The 22249-nt window shown below is 37.9% G+C and overlaps 4 protein-coding genes and 2 pseudogenes across 8 annotated transcripts; 2 read left to right on the top strand and 4 right to left on the bottom strand.

Moving 5' to 3' along the window:
* Positions 1-1418: 1418 nt before the first annotated feature.
* LOC7477074 (uncharacterized) lies at positions 1419-4954 on the top strand. Its single transcript, XM_002314548.4, has 5 exons — positions 1419-3109; positions 3205-3281; positions 3390-3501; positions 3639-3755; positions 4363-4954. Exons 1-5 carry the CDS (start codon positions 1745-1747, stop codon positions 4711-4713), a joined length of 2022 nt encoding a protein of 673 aa, XP_002314584.3. The 5' UTR covers positions 1419-1744; the 3' UTR covers positions 4714-4954.
* LOC112328954 (cytochrome P450 71B36-like) lies at positions 4908-6706 on the bottom strand (annotated as a pseudogene).
* Positions 6707-7797: 1091 nt separating this feature from the next.
* On the bottom strand, positions 7798-10152 carry LOC7460739 (cytochrome P450 71B36-like; annotated as a pseudogene).
* Positions 10153-10806: 654 nt separating this feature from the next.
* LOC7460740 (serine/threonine-protein kinase AFC2) lies at positions 10807-15242 on the top strand. 5 transcript variants are annotated; one of them, XM_024610864.2, is made up of 12 exons: positions 10807-11110; positions 11693-11879; positions 12432-12458; positions 12595-12748; positions 12834-12882; positions 12980-13094; positions 13349-13440; positions 13614-13758; positions 13842-13906; positions 13987-14084; positions 14200-14302; positions 15001-15242. In XM_024610864.2, the coding sequence occupies exons 1-12, from the start codon at positions 10985-10987 to the stop codon at positions 15019-15021; spliced, it is 1182 nt and encodes a 393-aa protein (XP_024466632.1). In that variant the 5' UTR covers positions 10807-10984; the 3' UTR covers positions 15022-15242. The 5 variants fall into 5 exon arrangements, with proteins under 5 accessions (XP_024466632.1, XP_024466631.1, XP_002314585.1 ...); XM_024610863.2 differs by lacking the exon at positions 15001-15242 and adding an exon at positions 14447-14999 and having other exon boundaries at positions 14200-14330; XM_002314549.4 differs by lacking the exon at positions 15001-15242 and adding an exon at positions 14447-14999 and having other exon boundaries at positions 10809-11110.
* On the bottom strand, positions 15221-16760 carry LOC7477076 (NDR1/HIN1-like protein 6). The gene has a single exon (XM_002315621.3). It carries the CDS (start codon positions 16493-16495, stop codon positions 15332-15334), a length of 1164 nt encoding a protein of 387 aa, XP_002315657.1. The 5' UTR covers positions 16496-16760; the 3' UTR covers positions 15221-15331.
* A 2998-nt stretch (positions 16761-19758) lies between these two features.
* On the bottom strand, positions 19759-21272 carry LOC18102412 (pentatricopeptide repeat-containing protein At1g13040, mitochondrial). The gene is made up of 5 exons (XM_024610668.1): positions 21119-21272; positions 20573-20716; positions 20371-20527; positions 20145-20207; positions 19759-20059 (listed from the first exon to the last, which is right to left on the bottom strand). The coding sequence occupies exons 1-5, from the start codon at positions 21270-21272 to the stop codon at positions 19759-19761; spliced, it is 819 nt and encodes a 272-aa protein (XP_024466436.1).
* Positions 21273-22249: the final 977 nt, after the last annotated feature.

The following is a 22249-nucleotide window of genomic DNA, read 5'->3' as shown; positions in this document are numbered from 1 at the left end:
AAGTTATAAAATAATTTTAAAAAATATATATTAATATTGATAGTTTTTAATTTAAATATTATAGATTTAACTACTGCTATTACATCATGAAATGAATAATATTTAATATAAAATATTTTTTATTGTTCCATTAAACTATCTACAATTCCATCACGTATGAAATACATCCGACAAGAACTACAGTTTCATTGGTTTCGTAAGCGCGCAATAACATCAGGAATAAAATTGGGATTGCGATCAAATTCTTTTAAATGTTACGTCATCAAGTGATTTCTTTCTAATTTATGTAGTGTCATTGAATAATGTGAAACACTAGTTTTTCGAATAAAACACAATTAAAAATAAAAAATTTAATTTTTTTTTTTTTATTTTACTAGGTCGGACCTGGTTCAATGTATTTTTAGCTTTTGACTAGATCCGGTCTGGTCAGAATAATAGAGACAGCCTTCATTGTTTATGTGAATAGTAAAAACACTCTTTATGGAGAAAGAAAAAAAAAAAAGAAACAGATAAAAATTACTTTCCATAAATTAAGGTTCGGCCTCAGTTTTTAAATGGGAGCATGTGAAAAAAAGTGTGGTTTGTTAAAAGTTTTTGCTTCTTGCCCGCTGCCGCAGTTGCAGCTATATTTGATTCGATCTCAACGAACACTAGCTAAGCTAATGATACAGCCCAACGAGCAACAACGGACCCGAGGGGACCATCAGGGCCTTGGCCCTAAGATTGAAAAAAGCTTGACCCACTCAACCTAAGCATTCATACATTCAATCTTATTTAACCTTTTCATTTTGATCCCTGTAATTTTAAACTTCATTCCGATTTTCGCCCCTACAGGTAATATTTACCTCCGTAAGAACGGATTTTTTTCTCTCTCTTTGCCTAACGAGTTAATTCAGTTATTCATTGACCTGGAGCTTGGTCAATAAAAAAACCTCTTTCTTTTCTATTAAAATTATATTGTTTTGATATTTGTTTTAAAAAAATAAATAAATTAAAGGATGAGTTAATATGGATCAACTCAAGATCAATCCTTAACCCATAACTTAAGTCTTGGACTGAATCGGCCTCGAGTTGGCTGTTATAATTATACTGAAAAATATGATAAATGTGTTTTATATTTTATTTTAAAATTTTCAGTGTGATCCACATAGTCAAGACTTGGTTGTTAATCTCTACCTGTTCAAAGAAAAACATTCTTTAGGTTCCCAAGACTTCTTTCCTGATTCTATCACTGAATTACAATCTAACTATCACAATATAAAATATTGAGTAGAAAATTGAACTCATTATGAAACTTTAGAGCCTACCTAGACCTTCTAATTATTTGAGGGACCAATCATTACCATCCCAAATAATCAGGGACTAATTTGTAACTTCCTTGCTCTTGTTGTAAATTTCCTTTGAAGAAAAACAGACAGAGACCGGTTGTTGGGAAGTCAGATTGCAGCTTCCTGTGATTGTCTCATTCTCTCTGGCCTTCAATTTCGCTTCTTAAACTTACAATTATCTCTCTAATCAGTCCCTCCCTTTCCCAATCCGTATCAAATTCCAACTCCTCCTTTCCTTCTGTTTTCCGTCTATTGCAAGTTATCCTTACTTGTTCCATCAAACTTTTATTTTCAATTTTTTATTTTATCTAATAGCGGGTGCTTAAAAAACAGACTCCTAAATTATAGTAATTAAAAATAAATCATGGTCTGATTTCTTCGATTGAAAAAAAAAATTATAGTACTGGAATTTTCAAATGGCGAACACCGTCGACGATGACGCCGATGCGGTGTTGAGCGATGTGGAAGGGGAAGATCCGGTGGAGATTGTAATAAAAAGTCCGAGTCAAGAAGATATTTCGGTTGAGAAATTCCGTGAGCTCCTCGATCGCGAGCGAGCGGCACGGGAGGCAGCCGAGACTTCGAAATCGGAACTGCAAGTGTCATTTAATCGATTAAAAGCTCTCGCGCACGAAGCATTAAAAAAGCGAGACGAGTGCTCGAGGCAGAGAGACGAAGCGCTGAGAGAGAAAGAAGAGGCGTTGAAAGCTAACGAGAAATTATCGAATGAATTGATTCAAGTGAACGGATCAAAAGAGGAGATTGAGAAGAAATTCGATGATTTGCAATCGCAGATTGAGAATTCGAGGCATATGTTAGTTAGTGGAATTGATAAGATATCAGGGAAATTTAGTAATTTCAAGAATTTCGCAGCGGCAGGATTGCCTAGGTCGCAGAAATACAATGGATTGCAGGCGGTTGCGTTTGGAGTTATTAAGAGGACGAATGAGATTGTCGAGGAGCTTGTTAGGCAGATTGATGTCACTGCAAAATCTAGAAATGATGCTAGAGAACAAATAGAGCAGAGGAATTACGAGATTGCCATTGAGGTTTCTCAGCTTGAGGCTACAATTAGTGGATTGAGAGATGAAGTTGCCAAGAAAACGACGTTGGTTGAGGATTTAGAGAAGAGTGTGGTCGAGAAAGAGGGGAAAGTATCGGAGATTGAGAGAGAGATGTTGGAGAGGAAGCATTTGGTGGAGAAGGAAGCATCGGGGTTGAGGGACTTGGTTGGTGAGTATGATGATAAGTTGAGAAATTTGGAGTCGAAGATGGAATCACATAGACTTTTGTTGTTTGATCAGTTGAATTTGGTGGCGAAAATTCATAACCGTCTTTATGATGTCATTAAGATAGTTGATAGCAATCATTTGGATTCCGAGGTGTCAGAGTCATTGTTTCTCCCCCAACAAACGGAAGTGGAGGAGAATATACGTGCTTCTTTAGCCGGGATGGAATCAATTTATGAGGTGAGTAGAATTGTTGCTGAAAAAACAAGGGATTTGGTAGAGGAGAAGAATCACGAAGAGAAGAATTTGAATGAAACAGTGGGTATATTAGTGAAGGAGAAAGAACATATCGGTTCTTTACTTAGGAGTGCCTTGTCGAAGAGGATTGAATTACACCCATCCTCCAAAACAAGTGAGTTGTTTCAAGTTGCTGAAAATGGTTTAAGAGAGGCTGGGATAGATTTCAAATTCAGTAAGGTGGTTGGGGATGGTAAGGTATCTTATGATAAAGGCGGCTTGCCGGACACAGAGAGTGATGAAATATATACTCTGGTAAATATCTTTTAGAGTTGATTTGTTCAATCATATTTGTTATGTTTGTATGTTTGAAATCCGAATTTGTCGTTGCACTTGTATGTTGTACACAGGCTGGTGCTTTGGAGAATATCGTCAAGGCATCTCAGCTTGAGATCATTGAGCTGCAGCATTCTGTGGAGGAACTAAGGTATTTCAAACGATTCATCTAATAAGGCTGCATGTAGATAGTGAACATATTTTATTTGTGTACTGACTAGGTATTCTTCTGTTATGTTTTGTGCTTTCCTTTATGAAGGGCAGAGTCAAGTTTACTTCAAGAGGATGTAGAGGTTCAAGCGAAGGAACTGAGCAATAGAATGCGCAGGGTAGAAGAGCTTGAAGAGAAGGAGAGAGTGGCAAATGAAAGCGTGAGTTTTTAATGTTGTGTTGAGCCAGTTCAATATTAGGCAGTTAACTGCACAGTTTATGGACAACTTCAGAACGACAAATAATTTTTAAGCGTTTTGGTGTTTTGATTACCAAGTTGGCCTCTCCGGCATTGTAGGTTGAAGGACTTATGATGGACATTGCTGCTGCAGAAGAAGAAATTACAAGGTGGAAAGTAGCAGCTGAGCAAGAGGCTGCTGCAGGCAGAGCTGTCGAACAAGAGTTTGCGGCTCAGGTATACTGGATAAATTGGTCATAAAAATTATGCTAGACATTTTACCTGATATTTGATGTCTGATTGTATGAACTCGTGAACCCCACTTTCTTTATATCGTAATTTACTTGAATATCCTAATGATAACAGAAGATGGTTGCGCAAGTAACTTTGGAGATAATGGCTTTTTGATTGGTGATAGCGATTTAATTTGAGCAAAATAAACAGTGAGAGTTAAGCTAGAAGCTTGTTATTGTTAAAGCCAATGAAGGAATGATTTGTTACAAAATCAGAACCAAGCAGGTTTTGCTGAATAGAAAATGCTTTAGAATAATGATGTCTTGAGAATTTTGGAACACTTGCTTAGCCTTATTATAGTTGAATGCCATGATTGATTCCATATCCACTTTTTTGCTGGTGCTACTCATAGACTGAAACATGTGAAGCATAATTGGTTATTTGAATGTTGAAATTATGGAATCGGGTTATTATGTTTACAGTCAATATGGTTTGCGGCTGGTTGATGAGGTGTTTAAAGCAAAGTCAAATTCCAACGTATCTTATACTCAATATACTTTCCAAAGAAGTCCTGGTTGAATCTTGTGCTTAATCAATATGTACTTGGCAGTTGTCGGCAGTTAAGCAAGAACTTGAAGAGGCAAGGCAAGCCATGTTAGAATCAGAGAAGAAGTTAAAATTCAAAGAAGAAACAGCAACTGCTGCCATGGCAGCAAGAGAGGCTGCTGAGAAGTCATTGAGTTTGGCAGACATGAGGGCATCTAGGCTGAGGGATAGGATAGAGGAGCTCAGCCACCAGCTGGAAGAGTTGGAAACTCGAGAAGATTCGACGGGACGAAATCGGCCTAGATATGTATGTTGGCCTTGGCAATGGCTTGGGCTGGACTTTGTAGGCCATCACAGACCTGAGACACAACAACAGGGTTCGAATGAAATGGAGCTTTCTGAACCCTTCTTATGATCGTCTCCTTTATTTTTCTTTTTTGTGTATGTATCATGAACTTTCATGATCTTAGAAATGGTAGCTAATCCACCTTCATTCTTCAAGCTAGCTTTTTTTCTTCTTTTGTTTGTTTCTTCATACAATGATGAAGATTTGCACTAGTGCCTCTTTGTTGTATACGACTCTGATGACCTACTTCTCACTGTTCAAGATTATGATGATGTGCTTCACAGTCAAGATGGAGCAGTTTCTTGTCGTATCTCTTCAATTCAAACTCTCTTTTCTTCTCAGTATTATGATGCACTTAAAGGTATTATGCCGCCTTCTCCACGATCCTTTTGTATGAAGGGAAGATCTCTTAAGTTGCCCGTGTGCATCTTGTATGCTACTTCAGCTTTTTGAGACTGATTTTTTTTTTTTCTTTTTCTCTTTAGCTGAAGAAGATAGGTTCTGCAATTCATAACAAAACAGCGCATCCTCCACCACGTAAATTATACACAGATATCGTTAACATACAGACAAACCGATACACAGGAGTATACAGACACGTAAGAACACGAGTTTGGAGATGCAAAACAGTGGTATTCAGCACATTTTACCATCTTTTTAGAGATGGTAAGACCAGCTGCCTCTTCCATGTTGATATCTATTGCTTTGGCTGATTTCCAATCCAAACAGTATAAGAGATTTGCTAGAGCAAGCTCCACCATTGTTACTCCCATAAGTATCCCAGGACAACCTCTTCGTCCTGATCCAAATGGCAAAAACTCAAAATGTTGCCCTTTCTAGTCAATGGAGCTGTCAACAAATCTTTCAGGGAAGAACTCCTAAGAATCGTTCCAGTACGTGGGATCGCTTCCGATTGCCTAAACATTAATTTGTATCAGTATTTTGGGGTAAATGTGATAACCATTGATTTTACAGTGAGACATGGTTTCTCTTGGGAGAAGTAGTGGAGCAGGAGGGTTGCCATCTCAGAGTTTCTTTTATTACCAGGGTGAAGCTCATCTATACTCTCCTCGGCCAGTCTTCCTTTCTTCCCAACAGAGTTCCTAATTTCATCTTGTGCTTTCTTCATTGTTCTTGGATTCCAAGCAAGCTCCTCCAATGCCCAGATGACAGTTATGGCACCAGCGTGGACTCCGCCTAGGAATATATTATGAAACTCGCGCCTCACAGGTAAGTTGGATAAGATATCTTCATTTCTTTTTGTCATAAACATGACATGCAGGAGAGATATCAGGATCTTAGTTTCATTGAGTCCTAAAAAATCATAAGTAAATAAGCACAGAATGTGTTTCTGCTTTATTGCAACAACTTGAGGAACATATGGCAACAAAAACTAGGCTTTTTTCCACACGATATACAAGAGTAGCACCCTGCTTCAAATTGGTGCTACTCAGCCCACATATAGAGAGAGGTCAAGTAATCTTGAAAATCTCAATTCTATAAGCAACAAAAGTGTCATGGGCTCATGGATGGAGAACTCGTTCAATTCTTGCATGATGATCTGTAACCTTGTCAAGAATTCAACCTGCATAGGGAAAGTACAAGCATCCCAGTACTGCCTCAACTTCATGAATCACTTGTCGAAATCTTTCATTATCAAAATCACTTCCTTGAAACTCTTCCCAAAATCAATCCTAAGGACTGCACTTGCAAGTAGAGAATACAGCATCACTGTGAGATAAACTGGAGTTGCAGGTGATGATGACTGAGGTATGGAATTCATAATCCGGGCAACTTCTCCCGTAATGAACCTAAATGACTGCACTCTCTTCAAGATAAAAGGCTCAAGAACAAATAATTTTCGCATCTCTCACCAATAATCACCATACGGCGCAAAAGCAACATATACATGGTTGTACGTCAGTCTTCCTGAGCCGGATAAGCGAGGTCTACAGCAACAGTCAAGATCATGAGTTTTCAAGACCGCTCTTGCAGCTTCAGCAGAGGAAACTACAAGAGTTGGAGTACGACCGAGTGATAGAATTTCTGTTAACATTCCAATGTCAAGTGATAGGTAGACCGACAAGTCAGGTAACAGTGACAAGTGTAAACAAATTTAAATTAAAAAAAAAATGTTTGAAATTATAAAGCATGGGCTTCTTATGGTTACTTCAACCCACGATAGTGCCTTGTGTTTTATGAAATAATAAATATCTATATTTATTATATCATAATAACTATAATGCTAATTATTATTTTTTTAGTTTACGTGGGTATCCGGGCCAGCTTGCGCGTACCTCGACTAATCCCACGGGCCCTGAAGTTAACGACCATGTAAATCTTCAGTGGCCATTATATGAGCAACCACAAGGCTCGAACCTGAAACCACAGAGGAAGCAAACCTCTTGGTCTTAAATTCTTACTATTGGACCATCACTTAGATGGTTACTATAATGCTAATTATTAATATTATTGTTCAAATATGATTCTAAAAAATATTATTAGTTTTTTAAGAAAAAAATATTATTCATTTTGTAAGGAATATCTTATCTTTTCATAATTTAACTAATTAATTTTTTGGTGATTATGATAGTCACATGCAATTAAATATAATCTTAATTAAAAAATTACTATTTAAATTATAAAAAACCGTTAGTAAAACTCTGTTACTGAACACAGCCTAAAAATTCCACTTTCTTCTTCTCGTAAGAGCAATAACTCTTAAATTAATCTCGAATCTATTAATTGTAAAACCCACCAGTTATCTTTGACTATATCTATCCATACACAGCAAACAGAGCATAATCTGGGATTCATGCCGCAGAGAGTGGTGGTAATTTTGAGTGATTATGGAGATGAGGTGATGTCGCAGAGGGTGACGCTAGTGCTTGAGATGGATTTGAGACTTGAGGAGAAGGGAGGTGAGGATGGTGAGTGAAGAGACCGGATGATAAAAGAGAGATTTGGGTTTTTTTAGGAAGGGTAAAGAAAGGCAAGAGCAAAGTTATGGTGTAATAATGGTGTCTTGTGATTTCTTCACTGTCAAATGATTCTGTTCTCTCTTTTGACACTATAAAGCATATGAATTCTACAGATTCAATGGGATGATATGATATGCTATGCTATGCCCCTGGCTCAAATGGCATCCATATCTACACCCCGAAAGAGGTCTTTCCTGCTCGACCCTGTTCTTTATTTTGAACACACATGCAAAAAAAAGGCACGGATCATACATTATTTAGTGCATACAACTATTTGAATGCTTATGAGCTTATGAAATCTTCTGATAGTCACTGAAGGTAGTTGACAGGTACGAGGATTACAGGTGTCTTCTTAGAGGGAGCAAGGCTAACACCAGCTTTCTCTTCCATGTTGATATCTTCCTTCTGCATCCCATGGGGCAAAATCCAATCAAAACAATGCAAGAGATTTGAAAGTATAATCTCTACTGTTATAGATCCCATATGAATTCCAGGACAAATTCTTCGACCAGATCCAAATGGCAAATACTCAAAACTTTGTCCATTGAAGTCGCAGGAGCTGTCCAGAAATCTCAGGAAAAAACTCTTCAGGATCCCTCCAGTACTTGGGGTCACGTCCAATTGCCCAGACATTAACATGGACCAGCGTCTTCGGATAGATATTGTAGCCACTGACTATACAGTGAGACATGGTTTCTCTTGGGAGAAGTAGAGGGGCAGGAGGGTGCAGTCTCAGAGTTTCTTTTATTACCATCCTGAGATACTCAAGTTGATCGACATCCCCTTCAGTAACTCTTCCTTTCTTTCCAACACATTTCCTCACTTCATCCTGCACTTTCTTCATCACTCTTGGATTCCTGACAAGTTCTGCCATTGCCCAATTCACCGTAAGTGAACTAGTGTCTACTCCGCCCAAAAATAAATTCTGACAGACAAACATCAGAATCCAAGTAGACAGTTAATATGTTGGAACTATAGGGAAAAGTAGGCGATTAATTTCATAATAACAGGAAGCAAATATTTGTTTCTAGCTTTAGTTTATAACAACAATTTCATCGCATGATGCTGCTGGACAGCAATCTGCTTCATTAGCATGTTGCTCATGCTATCCCCATACACTTACAGAGAGATGAATCCCAAGAATCATGCAAATATATTAAGCACAACAACTTATTTTTAGATTATATTCAAAGGAATGTTTTTTTTTGTAAATGGGACGTCTTTCATGCCACGCAACATCAACACAAGGGCACAAAGCACATACAACAAATTTTTATGATTAAATTCAGGTATGTTAGATTGCATTCTTATGATATCAATTTCATCATTGTAATAACACGTGAAACTATCTAACTTTGAGGCTTATCAGCTAGAGCATGGCACTAGATGAATAGATTCCTGTTTCAGACAAGCAAAGGCCAGTAGTGCCTTGTGCTGCCTATAAGCCTGGTAGCAAATTCTGAAATATGCTAGCAGCAATGAAATGACAGGCACTGCATATACAATAAAAAGAGGATTTCATTTAATATATGATGATCTGCATACCAGGAGGACTGCCTTAATATTATCACTCGTAAACTGAGATGCACCCAGCTCAGTTTGTTCCTTCTCTATTCTCAGCAGAACATCTATCATGTCATCGTGATCCTTTATCCTTCCAGGTTTAAGATGATTATCAATTACATGCTGGAAGAAAGTATCTAACTCGTGGAAAACTCTTTCCATCCTTGCACGGTGACCAGTAAGCCAGTCTACAATCATCCTAGATATGGGACGTATTCATCTGCTGAGATGCTTCCCACCACAGCCTCGGTGTCATGAACCACTTCATGGAATCTATCTCGATCAAAGGTAGTCCCTCGATAATCGAACCCATAAGCCACCCTGAATGTTATATTCGCAACCAGAGCATATACCTTCTGAGTAAGATCAACTGGTGCTGCTAGAGCTGATGACTCGGAGAGAGAATTGACCAGAAAGCCAACTTCCTCTTCCCTAATGAATCGGAAAGATTGCACCCTTTTCAAGCTGAAGAGCTCCAAAGTAACAATTTTTCTCATGTTTCTCCAGTGATCGCTATATGGTGAAAATGCAATGTCTAGATAATTGTACGTGAGTCTGCCAGCGCCAGATAACAAAGGTCTACTGCAAAAGGCAAGATCATGAACTTTTAACACCTCCCTTGCTGCCTCAGCGGAGGAGATTACAACAGTTGGTATTTGACCAAGTCGAAGGAGCATGACAGGGCCATATTTCTTGGAGAGATGCCACATAGATTGGTGAGGCAGTGAACTAAGCTGGTGCAAATTGCCTAAAATTGGAAGCTTGGAGGGCCTGGAGGAAGAAGCTGCTCACTTTGTCCCGCATCTTTCATCCTTTTCATAAACAAAAGCAGTAGAGGCAGAAGTAAAATAAGAGGAAGCCACAAAGGCACAGCATAGAGAGCCATGAGAGCTTTTTATCTAGAAAAACTGACTGGAATGCCTCGAGTATGAATGTCCTTTAACCTATATATATATTATCATCCAACCTAACATATCCAACTTCGAGGGTGTTTGGGAGTGTGGTAGTGGTTGCTTTTCAAATAGCTTTTCGTGTCGAAATACATGCCAATGATGTTTTTTTATTTTTTAAAAATCATTTTTGATATCAGCACATCAAAACGATCCAAAAGGTACAAACCGCACTCAATTTTAGCAAAAAAAAAAAAAAAAAATTAAAATTTGTTGAAAAGCAGGTTGAACAGCAGAGCCAACCGTATTCATATTTATAAATCAAACTAGACATTGATTAGTCAAACAAAAACATAATATAAAATAATCGAATTTCTAAATAGTTTTCACTTAAAAAAAATGGATACTCTATAAAAAAACAAAAAAAGAGATTGCTTGGATACTAATATTTGACAAACAACCATGACAAATGATTATTCTATTTGAATGTATAACTTTTTCATTATTTAGTGGGTGAAATGGGTTGTGATGGTCTTTGTTTTTAGATTTTTTAAAAAATATATTTTATTTTATTAAAAAAACAAAAAAAGAAGATTGTAGGATATTAAAGATAATATTAAAAAAGACAGTATATTAATAGAGATAGAAAATGAAAAAAAAAAAAAAATGGATGTTAACTGAACCACGGTTAAGTTGAACGCGCATCTAGCCTACTATGGTCAAACAGAAGGAATGGCCAGTTGGTCACTACCTCCAAAAGAACAGGGGTTTAAAAAAAACAAATATATTATTATTCTGTTGCAAATAAATAAATAATTGAATTAATTTGATCGATCGATCAATGAAAATCTGATGATCTGCAGGTGGTTAGGGTTGGGTTTATTGTATGAATGAAACAATTAAGAAATGGAGATGGAGTATGTGAGTGAATTCCCTCACAATTACATGGATCGTCGTCCCAGAAAGAGGCCCAAATTAGCAGCAGCAGCTTGGGATATCCCTCCTCAACCTCAACCTCACACTCACACCAAGGTATGGTATTCTATTGTTATTATTACTATTATTATTTTGGATAATTACATGTGAGAATTGTTCATATATAAAAAAAAAAATCGTTTTTGGTAGTATTTTGATGGTAAAATGCATGGAGTTTGGCAGAGGAAAAGAAATATCTGATCTGTTTTTTAATAATAGAAAAACTTAGATTTGGATGCTATTTTTTTATTGTGATTTTTTCCTAGAATGAAATTGCAATTCACCCATCAGCCTATAACTGAAATTGTATTATTAATTGTTGAATTTCATAACAAATGGAGCCCTTAGGTCTAAAGATCAATTGTTAAAGTAGTCTTTTTTGGGGTAGATTTTGAAAATTTTAAATGGTTTTTCTCATGTTTTAATGAGTAATTTGTTAAATATGTCTGAGATGTGTGCTTATATAATTTCATCGTTTTGGATTAGGACTTTTCAATAATTTAAATTAATTTCAGTATCATGTTATGTTGCTGTTTAAAACATTTGGAGTTGTTCTTTGGTCTGGTAGAATGCAAATGCAAGGGAACATTTTGCGATTACTATTTGTTTAGTGGAGAATGAACAAATGCCTGTGTGTAGGCTCAGTCAGGATTGTATTATGGGCAAGTGGTTGGAAATGGGACAAGCACTGGATCATCAAGGATGCTCCCCGACCATGCCAGTCTTTTTGTAAAGGGATTAGCACAAAAAGGCTCTCCCCCATGGCGAGGCGATGACAAAGATGGACATTATGTATTTGCTCTTGGAGAGAATTTAACATCCCGCTGTAATTACACTTAATCACCATTGCAGAGGCTTTTGCATTATTATTATGTCTTGCTATGTTGCATGCTGAGTTTCATGCACCTCATTGCCTGTTGTTACATAATAATAGTTTGTTCCTTTGCATTAGTTACTTTTTCAATTTTTAGTTTTATTTTTCTAATAGGGTGCTGAGTTTTAAATCACAAAGGATTTTAAAGAGTATTGCTGTGGCCTTTGTAGTTTTCTTTTTCTTCGATTTTTTATTTATACTTTGAGTTAAAAGTTTTTTGTGTCCTCAGTTATCTACTCTGTTCTGCAAAACTAGATCTCATTGTCCCCTCCAAATCAGATATTGCCAACTAGTGATCTACCAGATAATTAGAATTAATTGACACCCACTCAAGATTTATTCATTATTACCTTTCATTATTTCCACCTCATGCTCTGGGTGTCGAAAAGTCTGTCTAATTAGATAAAAGCCTTGAAGTATATTGGTTTTGTTTCATGGGTCTTGATCTAGTTTGATTTTTATTTTGTGAATTTTCCTTCTGTGTTTTTTTTCATCTACTTGCAGATAAGATTCACAGAAAGATTGGTGAAGGTTAGTATTCTTGTTTCTTTTGAAAGAAATTCTACTAGCTTTTAGAACTGATACCGTTCTCTTCTAATGTCTTTCTATCTACACGTAGTATCTTTTTTCCGCTTAGAGTGCATTCTGAATCCTTTTGATTTCACAGGCACTTTTGGTCAGGTTTTGGAATGCTGGGATAGGGAAACAAGAGAGATGGTTGCTGTAAAAGTTGTGCGAAGTACTAAGAAATATCGTGAAGCAGCCATGTTAGAAGTTGATGTGCTCCAATTGCTTGGAAAATATGATAGAAATGGCAGTCGGTGAGTGTAATTTGTCTTTCAATTTTCTAATCTGCCTACTTTGATGTAACTTCTGTCAGTAGTTTAGTGGATGTGTTCTTTGCAGCTGTGTTCAAATACGAAACTGGCTTGATTATCGTAACCATATCTGTATTGTAAGTATCACTTAATTTAGTTGCAATTGTTTTATTTTTGCCTTGTTCACAAGTATTCTAGGGCTTACTTGGTGGTGAATTGAAATGGTTCTAACAGGTATTTGAGATGCTGGGACCAAGCTTATATGATTTTCTTAGGAAAAATAACTATTGCCCATTCCCAGTCAATCTTGTTCGCGAGCTTGGCAGACAGCTCTTGGAATGTGTAGCATGTGTGTAGCTGTTGCTTCTGTGATTTCTCTTACCTTTTTAAACTCCCTGGTTTTTTTTTTTTTTGAGTTGCACTGACCTCATTTGTTATACTGCTCAAGGAACTAAGTCACTTTTCTATAATTTGTTTAATAGAAGCTCCCCCTTTCTTTATTTTTATTGCATGTGGACATTTATGTATCTTACAAGTAAGCTGACATTGATGTTGAGCTGGATTAATAAGATAGTTGCTTTGCTTGCTTATGAAATTTTGCAGTCATGCATGATATGCGCCTCATCCACACTGACTTGAAGCCAGAAAACATACTTTTTGTTTCTTCAGAATATATAAAAATACCAGATTATAAGGTATTTATTTCTTTTGGTATGTTTTGCTGTGCTAGCAATTGAAATCTTCTTTTAACGTTTATCCTTTCCCTTTATCTTTTGTCAAGAATTTTTGCACTTAGCTTTTTTGCTTCTTGTATAAATGATCTTCTGTTTTTAACTTGTCATTAACTTGATCATTTCTTCCACTGCAGTCACACACTGAGGGGACCTTTTACAAGAGGTTGCCAAAGTCAAGTGCTATTAAGGTTATTGATTTTGGCAGCACAGCTTATGGCCATCAAGATCACAAGTACATTGTCTCTACCCGGCATTATCGTGCTCCGGAGGTTATTCTTGGTATGATATTGTTTAGTCCTCTGAGTGGATCTTATGTCATTATACATGTTGAGATTAATGAGTAAGTGAATTGCACCTTTTAGGACTTGGATGGAGTTATCCATGCGACATATGGAGTGTTGGTTGTATATTGGTTGAACTTTGCTCGGTACGTTATGTCCTAGAGGTCGGGAAGGATATTTAATTCCTGAAAACTTAATGTGAATGCCCATGTATAATTGTTTGCAGGGAGAAGCATTGTTTCAGACACACGAGAACTTGGAGCACTTGGCCATGATGGAAAGAGTTTTAGGCCCATTACCTCAGCACATGTTAAAAAGAGTAGAGTGTGTGCTCTTCTGAGACTTCTTTTAGTAATAGCCTTTAAATAATGTGAAGAACTTCAGCACACATCAATATTTTACTTATTTTATTTTGGTGGATTGGGGGTGGTTGGTTCAGCCTACAGGCTGAGAAGTACGTTAGAAGGGGTAGGTTGGACTGGCCAGATGGTGCAATGTCTCGGGAAAGCATTAAAGCTACTATGAAGCTACCTCGCCTTCAGGTGTGGATGCATTACTTTGTTACCTCAGGTTATATTTGATTCATTCATAAGGAACATGTTCCAGAAATTTGTGCTATATGCAAACCTATGAATCTTCTCCGGACTCATTTTTGTGCTACATACATATTATTGTTTCCATGGCAGAACTTAGTAATGCAGCACGTTGATCACTCTGCTGGAGATATCATTGATCTCTTGCAAGGCCTCCTTAGACATGACCCTGCGATTAGACTAACAGCTCATGAAGCCCTCAGGCACCCTTTCTTCACAAAGTACAGAAGATTTTGAGTGGAGAGTTCAATAATACTCTCTTATGTTGATATTGGAAATGATTTATTAAGTGAAAGGGTGGAGCTGGCTGATGTGGGTTCCTGGATTGCTTTCAATTACCATGTTACTGTATTTCTTGACTTTGTGAGAGAGTGGGTGGCTTAGCCTGGATTTCTGAGCTGCTTGTGCAATTTTCCTTCAAAATTGAGCATTTGTACATAGCCAACCTGTAATCAGGAGAGGCATTCTCCAAGTCCCAAGTTTTGTCCTCGGAGTAGTTTTGTAGCAGTTTTTTCTTCTTTTTTTCAAAGACTGATTTGCCTTGACAAGTACCTCAGTGTTGTAATTTATTTTTTGTCCACCTTGGTGTTGTACAAGGGAGGAATATTATCACAGAAATTGTTGAAACAAGGCTTTTTTCATTGCAGATGTGTGGTAATTTCCAGTGAGTGGTTCTGAATCAGTAAAAGACCATGTTACTCCTTTCCATCTTGCACCGTCTATCCACTCCAAAGGTATTGCTGCGCTTTGCTATAATAATTAGATGCATGGACATGCATGCGAGCAAGGAAAGAACTACAATCGAAAAGGACACTAAGCGATTGTAATCCTGAAAGTTCTTGAAAATTAGAAAAGAGTAGAAAACAATAGCAAGGAAAAATCATTTCAATTCTGATACTCTTTCAACAATGTGCAAAATCCATCAATGTTTGCCAGTCGGAAAACAATAGCATGTATTGGCAAGTTACAGAATGTTTCTCATCGTTTTGTTCTGCACTTGGTAGCTCGAAGGACTCCACTGGGAGGAGCTGTCACCAAGATAGTGCAGTGACCATACAGCCTATACGAGTACTTGAGTAAAGTCCCCAGTTTAGATCGCACCCGAAATACTCCTTTCACGTCAAATATGGCTCCATTTTTACTAATCTGCTCCTGGAGCCGTGCGCTTTCCAGGACGGGAAGCCGAACCTGACTTGTAACCATATGAACATTTACGAACCTCGACTCAGCCCTCTCTGCTGAAAACGGTTCTATATATTGGGTAGCGATAAGAGTGCTTCCGTAGTATAGATCAATGATCATGTAACTGAAGTCCACGCTCACTTTCTTGTTTGGATTGGTGAAGTTTGCTAGCACAGTTAGATCAGCATTGAGTAGAGAGCCTGCATCGATGTAGGCCATGTTTAAGGAGGCACTGGACACATCAAACCGTGGACTACGTGGGCGATATACCAGGTAGACTATAAGGACAATTAGGCCTCCTAGGAATATTACGATCCAAAGAATTGCGCAGAAAACTGCACCTAACCATATTAAGGGTTTGGTTCCACCAGGTTTCGGCAACCCAGAAAACTGTGCTGGTCGGTCTACTAGACCGGGGGGCTGCCGGGGGTTTCGTTCTTGATGCTGTGGAAGTGTCACCCTAGGACTAGGACCACGGTCTTGATCATGATTCCTCGGTGGTACATGAGGTTCACTATCATGCTTGGGGCCATGTGGCTGGGGGTGAGGGCCACGGGGCAGTGGTGGAACCCATGGGCTCTGGAAAGTCACATTATGCGATGGAAAATGTGGGTGGTCTTGATGCTGCGGTGTCTGCGTTGGTGGACTTTGGACTTGGTTGTCATGAAGTGGAAAGTGTGAATCGGGATGGTGGCCCGGATGCTGTTGTGCTGGTATGATCCATGGACTGCGCAATTGGCCTTCATGCTCTGTTTTAACCACCCGTGCACCGTTCTTCTTGGAACCTTGGCCTTTGCTCCTTAGTCGAGTCACCAGTGGGCCCTGAGGTGGCTGGTTTTGTTGATCTTGACGACCTGACGACGGCTCCCCGTGACTAGGTGGTGTCTGGGAGGGTTGGCCTTCACGCTGTTGCAGCGGTGTTTTAATAAAATGAGGGTTTGTTTCTGGATGCCAAGACATGGTAGCATGGAGATGTTGAGAAATGAAGGATTGCAGAAGGAGAATAAGAAGAGAGTTGTTGCTGGACCTATGAAAAAGAGGATGACTTCACGAGAACTTAAAGTAGGATTCATGTCCAGGCAAAGAATCAAACATAAGCTCATCAACGGAGGCAAGTAATCCTTGAGCGGTTCCTTTTCTCTTTAAGGTTGTATCTGTCTTAAGATATAATCAGTCGGCTATGGTCCCAGGATACAGGATTGGCTGCTTCCTAATTACACCGCACCTCAACGGCTGAACCAACCTCCGCTCCCCCATTTCAATTTTGATTTTGATTTTAATAATTAAAATAATATTTTTTACTTAAAAATATATCAAAATAATATTTTAATATTATTACATTGAAATGTTTCGAAAATATAAAAAAAAATTAATTTAAAGTAAAAGAATTGTTATCAAATCAAATATTTTAATACAGTTATGAATGGCGTGTGCACTTTTGAAAGAAGCAAACACAGCCTAATAGTCCATAACGGTGACACCTTCTCAGATTCTCCTTTATTTATTTATTTATTAGGTCCTTTTCAGTTAATAACTAGGGTTACGAAAATAAAGGCCAAGAGAGTTGGCCTGGAATCTGTAAACCATGCATGAAATTGTCTCGGAATTGGCTGGGATTCCGGACGTTAATACTATCTTCTGCTCCCTAAGAACAGTTTGGTCACAATACAATATAGGAATTCCCAATCTTGCATTTCTCTTCCCACTGGAGCAATGATAAATGATTAGAAACAATCTACTGCAGAATGGCCAGCAAATTGGAGAAAAGGATGGCCTCTGTATATCCAGGGAAATTTTAGGTGCCATAGCTGTTCTTATAGTAAGCGATAGAACTCGCAGTAAAATTTAAATCATACAAGAGAGGATGCGTTCAATTTCTTCTAGCCTATGGATAATAAATATCATGACACTGTAAAGCTCTATTTCTGACCTGAAGCGGCCAGCAACAGGAGTCCAGGGTGCTTCTAAGGCACACCAGGTTTGAAAAAATGCTGAGTGCCATAAGAGAAGCCCCGCTTCATAAGCGACCAGTTCTTAAGTTTAATGTCATCGTTGTTGGAGGCCCTTCTATTGGAGTCACAGTTTCAGCCCTGAGCTTTCCTCAGAATGTAGTGTTTTATTAAATTCAGATATCGGCAAAAAGGGCAGCCAACAACTATTTGGACAACACGAGAAAACCTCAGCTCCATTCCCTTTTATTAGCTCATCTCCTGCAAGATCCAGAGAAGATATTAGCAAGATTTAGCAACAGCCATCTCACATATGATATCTGACTTCAGTTTTGTTTTGATTTTAACATGATATGACTTGGAATGGATTGCCAGGATGCCACCTTGATGTTTAATGTTCGTTTTTGTGGGCTCGAGCCCCCCGGTGTGTGGGTTCTCTTAAATAGGCACCAAAACCCTAATAGCATCCTTTTTAAATAAGTAAAGTCAACAACAACAATTAAGAGAAGAATCCCAACCAACTTAAACAACTCAAATAAAACAAATATTAGAACTTCTTTCTCAGTATAATTGGTTCTCCATCATTTTTTCACTACCACCCTGTCCTACAGCACACCTTTGACACATTTAGGATTTGAGAAACCATACCTCTGTACTGGGTTATAAAGCTTGAACTCAATCATTAGTGATCCTGGATGTCTGACACTGTTGAGGAAACCTAATCACACTGAAGAAACATGAATGGTTTGTTAAGTGGGTGGGAGAGAGATCGTAAGACATTCTTTAATACAAGAACACTGACATGTCACAATTATTTCTACCCTCGTGACGAGAGACAATGTTTTATATGGAAGGGGATAAATCTTACAAGGATAAGCCCCATGTTCTTCGAAGCATCTGACTTCAAAGCACCAATCCCATCATGCACTGCATATTTTCAGTTAAATGTTACTTGACAACATTTCAAGTGAAATTATCCAAATAGTGAAAAGTCACTCAAAGAAAAAAAAAGAAGATAGTCATGAAACCACATTCTTGCTGTGTCCATATCCCTTTTCTTCATACCATTTCCCGTTTCGTACATAACCAGCAGAAAATTAGAATTAATTGTATGGATGAAAAAAAAAAGTCCAAGAAAAGACTGTGGCTCAAACCTGAGAGCCCTGTTATTGCAATTCGCGAAGAAGCCAATGGAATAGCAGCAATATAGGCATGCTAAGATGTACTCCAAGTCTCCAACCACACAGAAGACTCCAAAACTCGGGCTTTGTGATTGACTGAAGAGGGGAAGAGAAATACCAGTTAGATGAAGGGACAATCTATGTTGTTCGGTTGCTTATCCATTAAGGGCACAAGCAGAAACAGTAAGAGATTAATGTGACACAGTGAACTCGAGTCAGCATTATACATGTTAGCAATGCACTTGCTCAGTAATATTGAAAGCCTTTGGTACCATTTCCTGATGAAAATTAGAATTTGTACAAAAATAGACCTGCAACCTTTAAGGGCCATTTGCAAATTCATACCACTCTACCAAAGAGCATGCAGTCATTTTCAAATTCAGTCAATGGCACAACTGATCGGTTGGCCCAATAACTAGTTAGCATCAGTAATAGGCACTGGAAAATGTGGTGCCTAAGAATCACTAATGGCTTGCAAAACAGTAAACTCTCCATTCTGTACTCTATAGACATCACGTGAACAAGGATTGCTTGATAAAGATCTGGAGCATGGTAATGGCAGGTTTAACAGGATTTCTTGCATCTAAGAGCCATCATTCGTCTGTGGTCATTTTGCAAATAATCGCCTATTAAAATCACTCCACTTAACCTTGTCATTCATAATTGGCATTAGAAAAGAAGAAGAGTTATTGAATTTAAATTTCCAGCCACTGTAATTCATAATCGCCATCATACAAAAAATTCCGGATTCCATAAAATTTGCAGAAGATGGGCACTGAAGTCCAGTGCAACCAGTGGTATTGCACAATTGAGAGGCACTATGTAGGCATTGAATACTACAGAAATCACCAATACCAATAACAAATAATCCAGAACTGGCCCAATAGAATATCATTCCAATAAAACTTTTTGTTATTGTATCAGTCAGCACGCGAGCGCACAGACACACGCACACACAGAGGGTCTGGAGATGGAAATTATAAAATATACAGACCATTTCTCATTTCAATGAAGGTTCTCTTGATTGGATGGCATTGATCAGTGTTTCAGATACAGCTCTGTCGAGAGTAAAGCCCTTCTCCATCATCTGGTCTCACACCCTGCAAGCATCTGAAAGCTTCTTTCCCCGTATAAGAGCTCCAATGATCAACTTACAAGTCACCTTGTCAGGAAAGGATCCACTTTGCAGCATTTCCTTGTATAGATGCATACCTTCACCTACTCTCGAAGATTTGCAAAATCTATTTATATGGGCATTATATGAAACCACATCAGGAGTAATACCCTTTTCTATCATATCATAGAAAATGCTGTAAGCCATCTCAACTTTCTCATTCTTGCAGTGGTGATCAATGATTGTTGTACAAGATATACGATCAGGCAAAGGCCCATTCCTGCCATCAAATCAAGAAGCTTCTTTCTTATATCAGAACTACCTTCTCTAAGAAAAGCTTTTTAAAGTATTGTGAACGTTACTACATCTGGGGCAATCCCCTTTCACCCCATTTCCTCAGCTTAAAGGCCCTTCTGGTATCGCAAATACTGCGAAATTCTTTGATAAAAGTATTGTATGAAACAGCATCGCAAAACCCTTTTGGATTCATCATGGTCACCATAAATAGATAAGCTTTATCCGGGTGATTAGCTTTACAAATTCCCTTAAGAAGCTGATTATAGCTATATACATTAGGTTCTATCCCGCTACTCTCCATCTTCCATCTTCGTCAACAACTTCTCCGCCTCCTCAAACATAAACTCATCACAATAATAATAATTCAACAACACATTGTATGAAACCAAATCTGGCCTGCACCGATTCCTCCTCATAAAAGACATTATTGCCAGCGCCTCATCAATCCTACCTGCTCTACAAAACCCACAAATCAATGCATTTTAAACCAATGTACTATCCTCAAACTGACAACCACTAATTACACCAATAACAAGCTCATAAGCTAAATCCACTTCCCCCCCATCACACAACCCAACAGCAAGCGCCCCACACGCCTTATTGTCTGGTCTGATCCCTTTATCTAGCATATTACGCCAAACTGAACAGCAGCATCAACTTTCTTCATTTTACACAAACCATCAATAATAATAGTAAATGTTACAGCATTATGCTAGTCTTAGTGACCGTTTATTTAGGAGGTTGCGTCAGCATTTGCAGCAAAATACAGGTGCAACCTATTTGGTAATATCAAAACATAGTTTATGGTGTACCTAGGATCCATGTGTTAAATAATATTTATCTAGTCTTATTTATTAAGGATAGAATAGTATTTTTAGTTTAACCTATATATAATTCCTTTGTATTTAGGTTAACTTAAGCACTCATAATAAATATATTATTGAGAAGTCTAGCCTCCTTTTATGTTTGATCTGAATTACTTTAACATGGTATCAGAGCCTGGTTGGTCGAACCCTTGTCTTGCTAATTTTATGGAACTCACTGCCCCTGTAGAAATCATGTTCACCAATGTCAGAGCCACTGCTAGTATCAAAATCGTTATCATCATCCACTTCATTCCCTGTAGGATGTTCCAGCACACTCAATGCATTCCTTTGAAGTTTAACTTCAGATCCATTTTTCAAAATATCAGACATGGGTTGTTTGACCTATTAAAAGATGGAGGATGAAGATCAAGTTTTGTGCTTGCTACTAAAGAATTAATATTTGAACCTTTATTTTGGATTCTTCAGCTTCTGCAATTTGGTATTTTTGTTTTGTCTCTGCAATTGTTTTGGTATTTCGTCTTCTCTTCAGTTTCTGCAATTTGGTATTTACGTTCAGTTTCTGCAAAAAAAAAATTGGAGTGATATTTTGTCTTCCACTTCTGCAAAATCTGGTATTTCAACATTCCTTCAGCTTCTGCAATTTGGTATTTCTGTTCTGTCTCTGCAATTGTTTTGGTATTTCGTCTTCTCTTCAGTTTCTGCAATTTGATATTTGCGTTCAGTTTCTGCAATGTTTTTTGGAGTGATATTTTGTCTTTCGCTTCTGCAAAATCTAGTATTTCGACTTTCCTTCAGCTTTTGCAATTTGGTATTTATGTTTTGTCTCTGCAATTGTTTTGGTATTTCATCTTCTCTTCAGTTTCTGCAATTTGGTATTTGCATTCAGTTTCTGCAATTTTTTTTGGAGTGATATTTTGTTTTCCGCTTCTGCAAAATCTGGTATTTCGACTTTCCTTCAGCTTCTGCCATGACATCTACTACCAAAGAGATTGTTTGGTTACGTTGGTTACTTGCTGATATGAGAGTTTTCTTTTCTCATCCTACTATATCCTATGTATTGTGACAACCAGAGTTCTATTCAGATTGCTCACAACTTGGTTTTTCATGAGCGAACTAAGCACATTGAGATCGAATGTCATCATCTCAAGCATGGCACCATTACTATGCCTTTTGTTCCTTCTTCCTTGCAGATTTCTTTACCAAGGAGCATTCCATCTCTCGTTTTTGTTTTCTAGTTGGCAAACTCTCGATGCTTGTAACTGCCGCATCGTGAGTTTGAGGGGAGATGTTAAATAATATTTATCTAGTCTTATTTATTAAGGGTAGAATAATATTTTTAGTTTAAC

Source organism: Populus trichocarpa, chromosome 10, assembly GCF_000002775.5.
Source record: "Populus trichocarpa isolate Nisqually-1 chromosome 10, P.trichocarpa_v4.1, whole genome shotgun sequence".
Classification (NCBI taxonomy): Eukaryota; Viridiplantae; Streptophyta; class Magnoliopsida; order Malpighiales; family Salicaceae; genus Populus; species Populus trichocarpa.
This window is presented reverse-complemented; position numbering and strand designations above follow the sequence as displayed.

Coding starts and splice junctions, on each gene's coding strand:
- LOC7477074 (XM_002314548.4), top strand. CDS start 1,745: ATGGCGAACACCGTCGACGATGACGCCGATGCGGTGTTGAGCGATGTG. Junction 3,502..3,638: donor AGAGAGTGGCAAATGAAAGC/GTGAGTTTTTAA, acceptor CCGGCATTGTAG/GTTGAAGGACTTATGATGGA. Junction 3,756..4,362: donor AACAAGAGTTTGCGGCTCAG/GTATACTGGATA, acceptor TGTACTTGGCAG/TTGTCGGCAGTTAAGCAAGA.
- LOC7460740 (XM_002314549.4), top strand. CDS start 10,985: ATGGAGATGGAGTATGTGAGTGAATTCCCTCACAATTACATGGATCGT. Junction 11,111..11,692: donor AACCTCACACTCACACCAAG/GTATGGTATTCT, acceptor GCCTGTGTGTAG/GCTCAGTCAGGATTGTATTA. Junction 13,907..13,986: donor TATTGGTTGAACTTTGCTCG/GTACGTTATGTC, acceptor AATTGTTTGCAG/GGAGAAGCATTGTTTCAGAC.
- LOC7477076 (XM_002315621.3), bottom strand. CDS start 16,495: ATGTCTTGGCATCCAGAAACAAACCCTCATTTTATTAAAACACCGCTG.
- LOC18102412 (XM_024610668.1), bottom strand. CDS start 21,272: ATGTCTGATATTTTGAAAAATGGATCTGAAGTTAAACTTCAAAGGAAT. Junction 20,717..21,118: donor ACATGATTTCTACAGGGGCA/GTGAGTTCCATA, acceptor GCTGCTGTTCAG/TTTGGCGTAATATGCTAGAT. Junction 20,528..20,572: donor TGGTTGTCAGTTTGAGGATA/GTACATTGGTTT, acceptor TTTGTAGAGCAG/GTAGGATTGATGAGGCGCTG.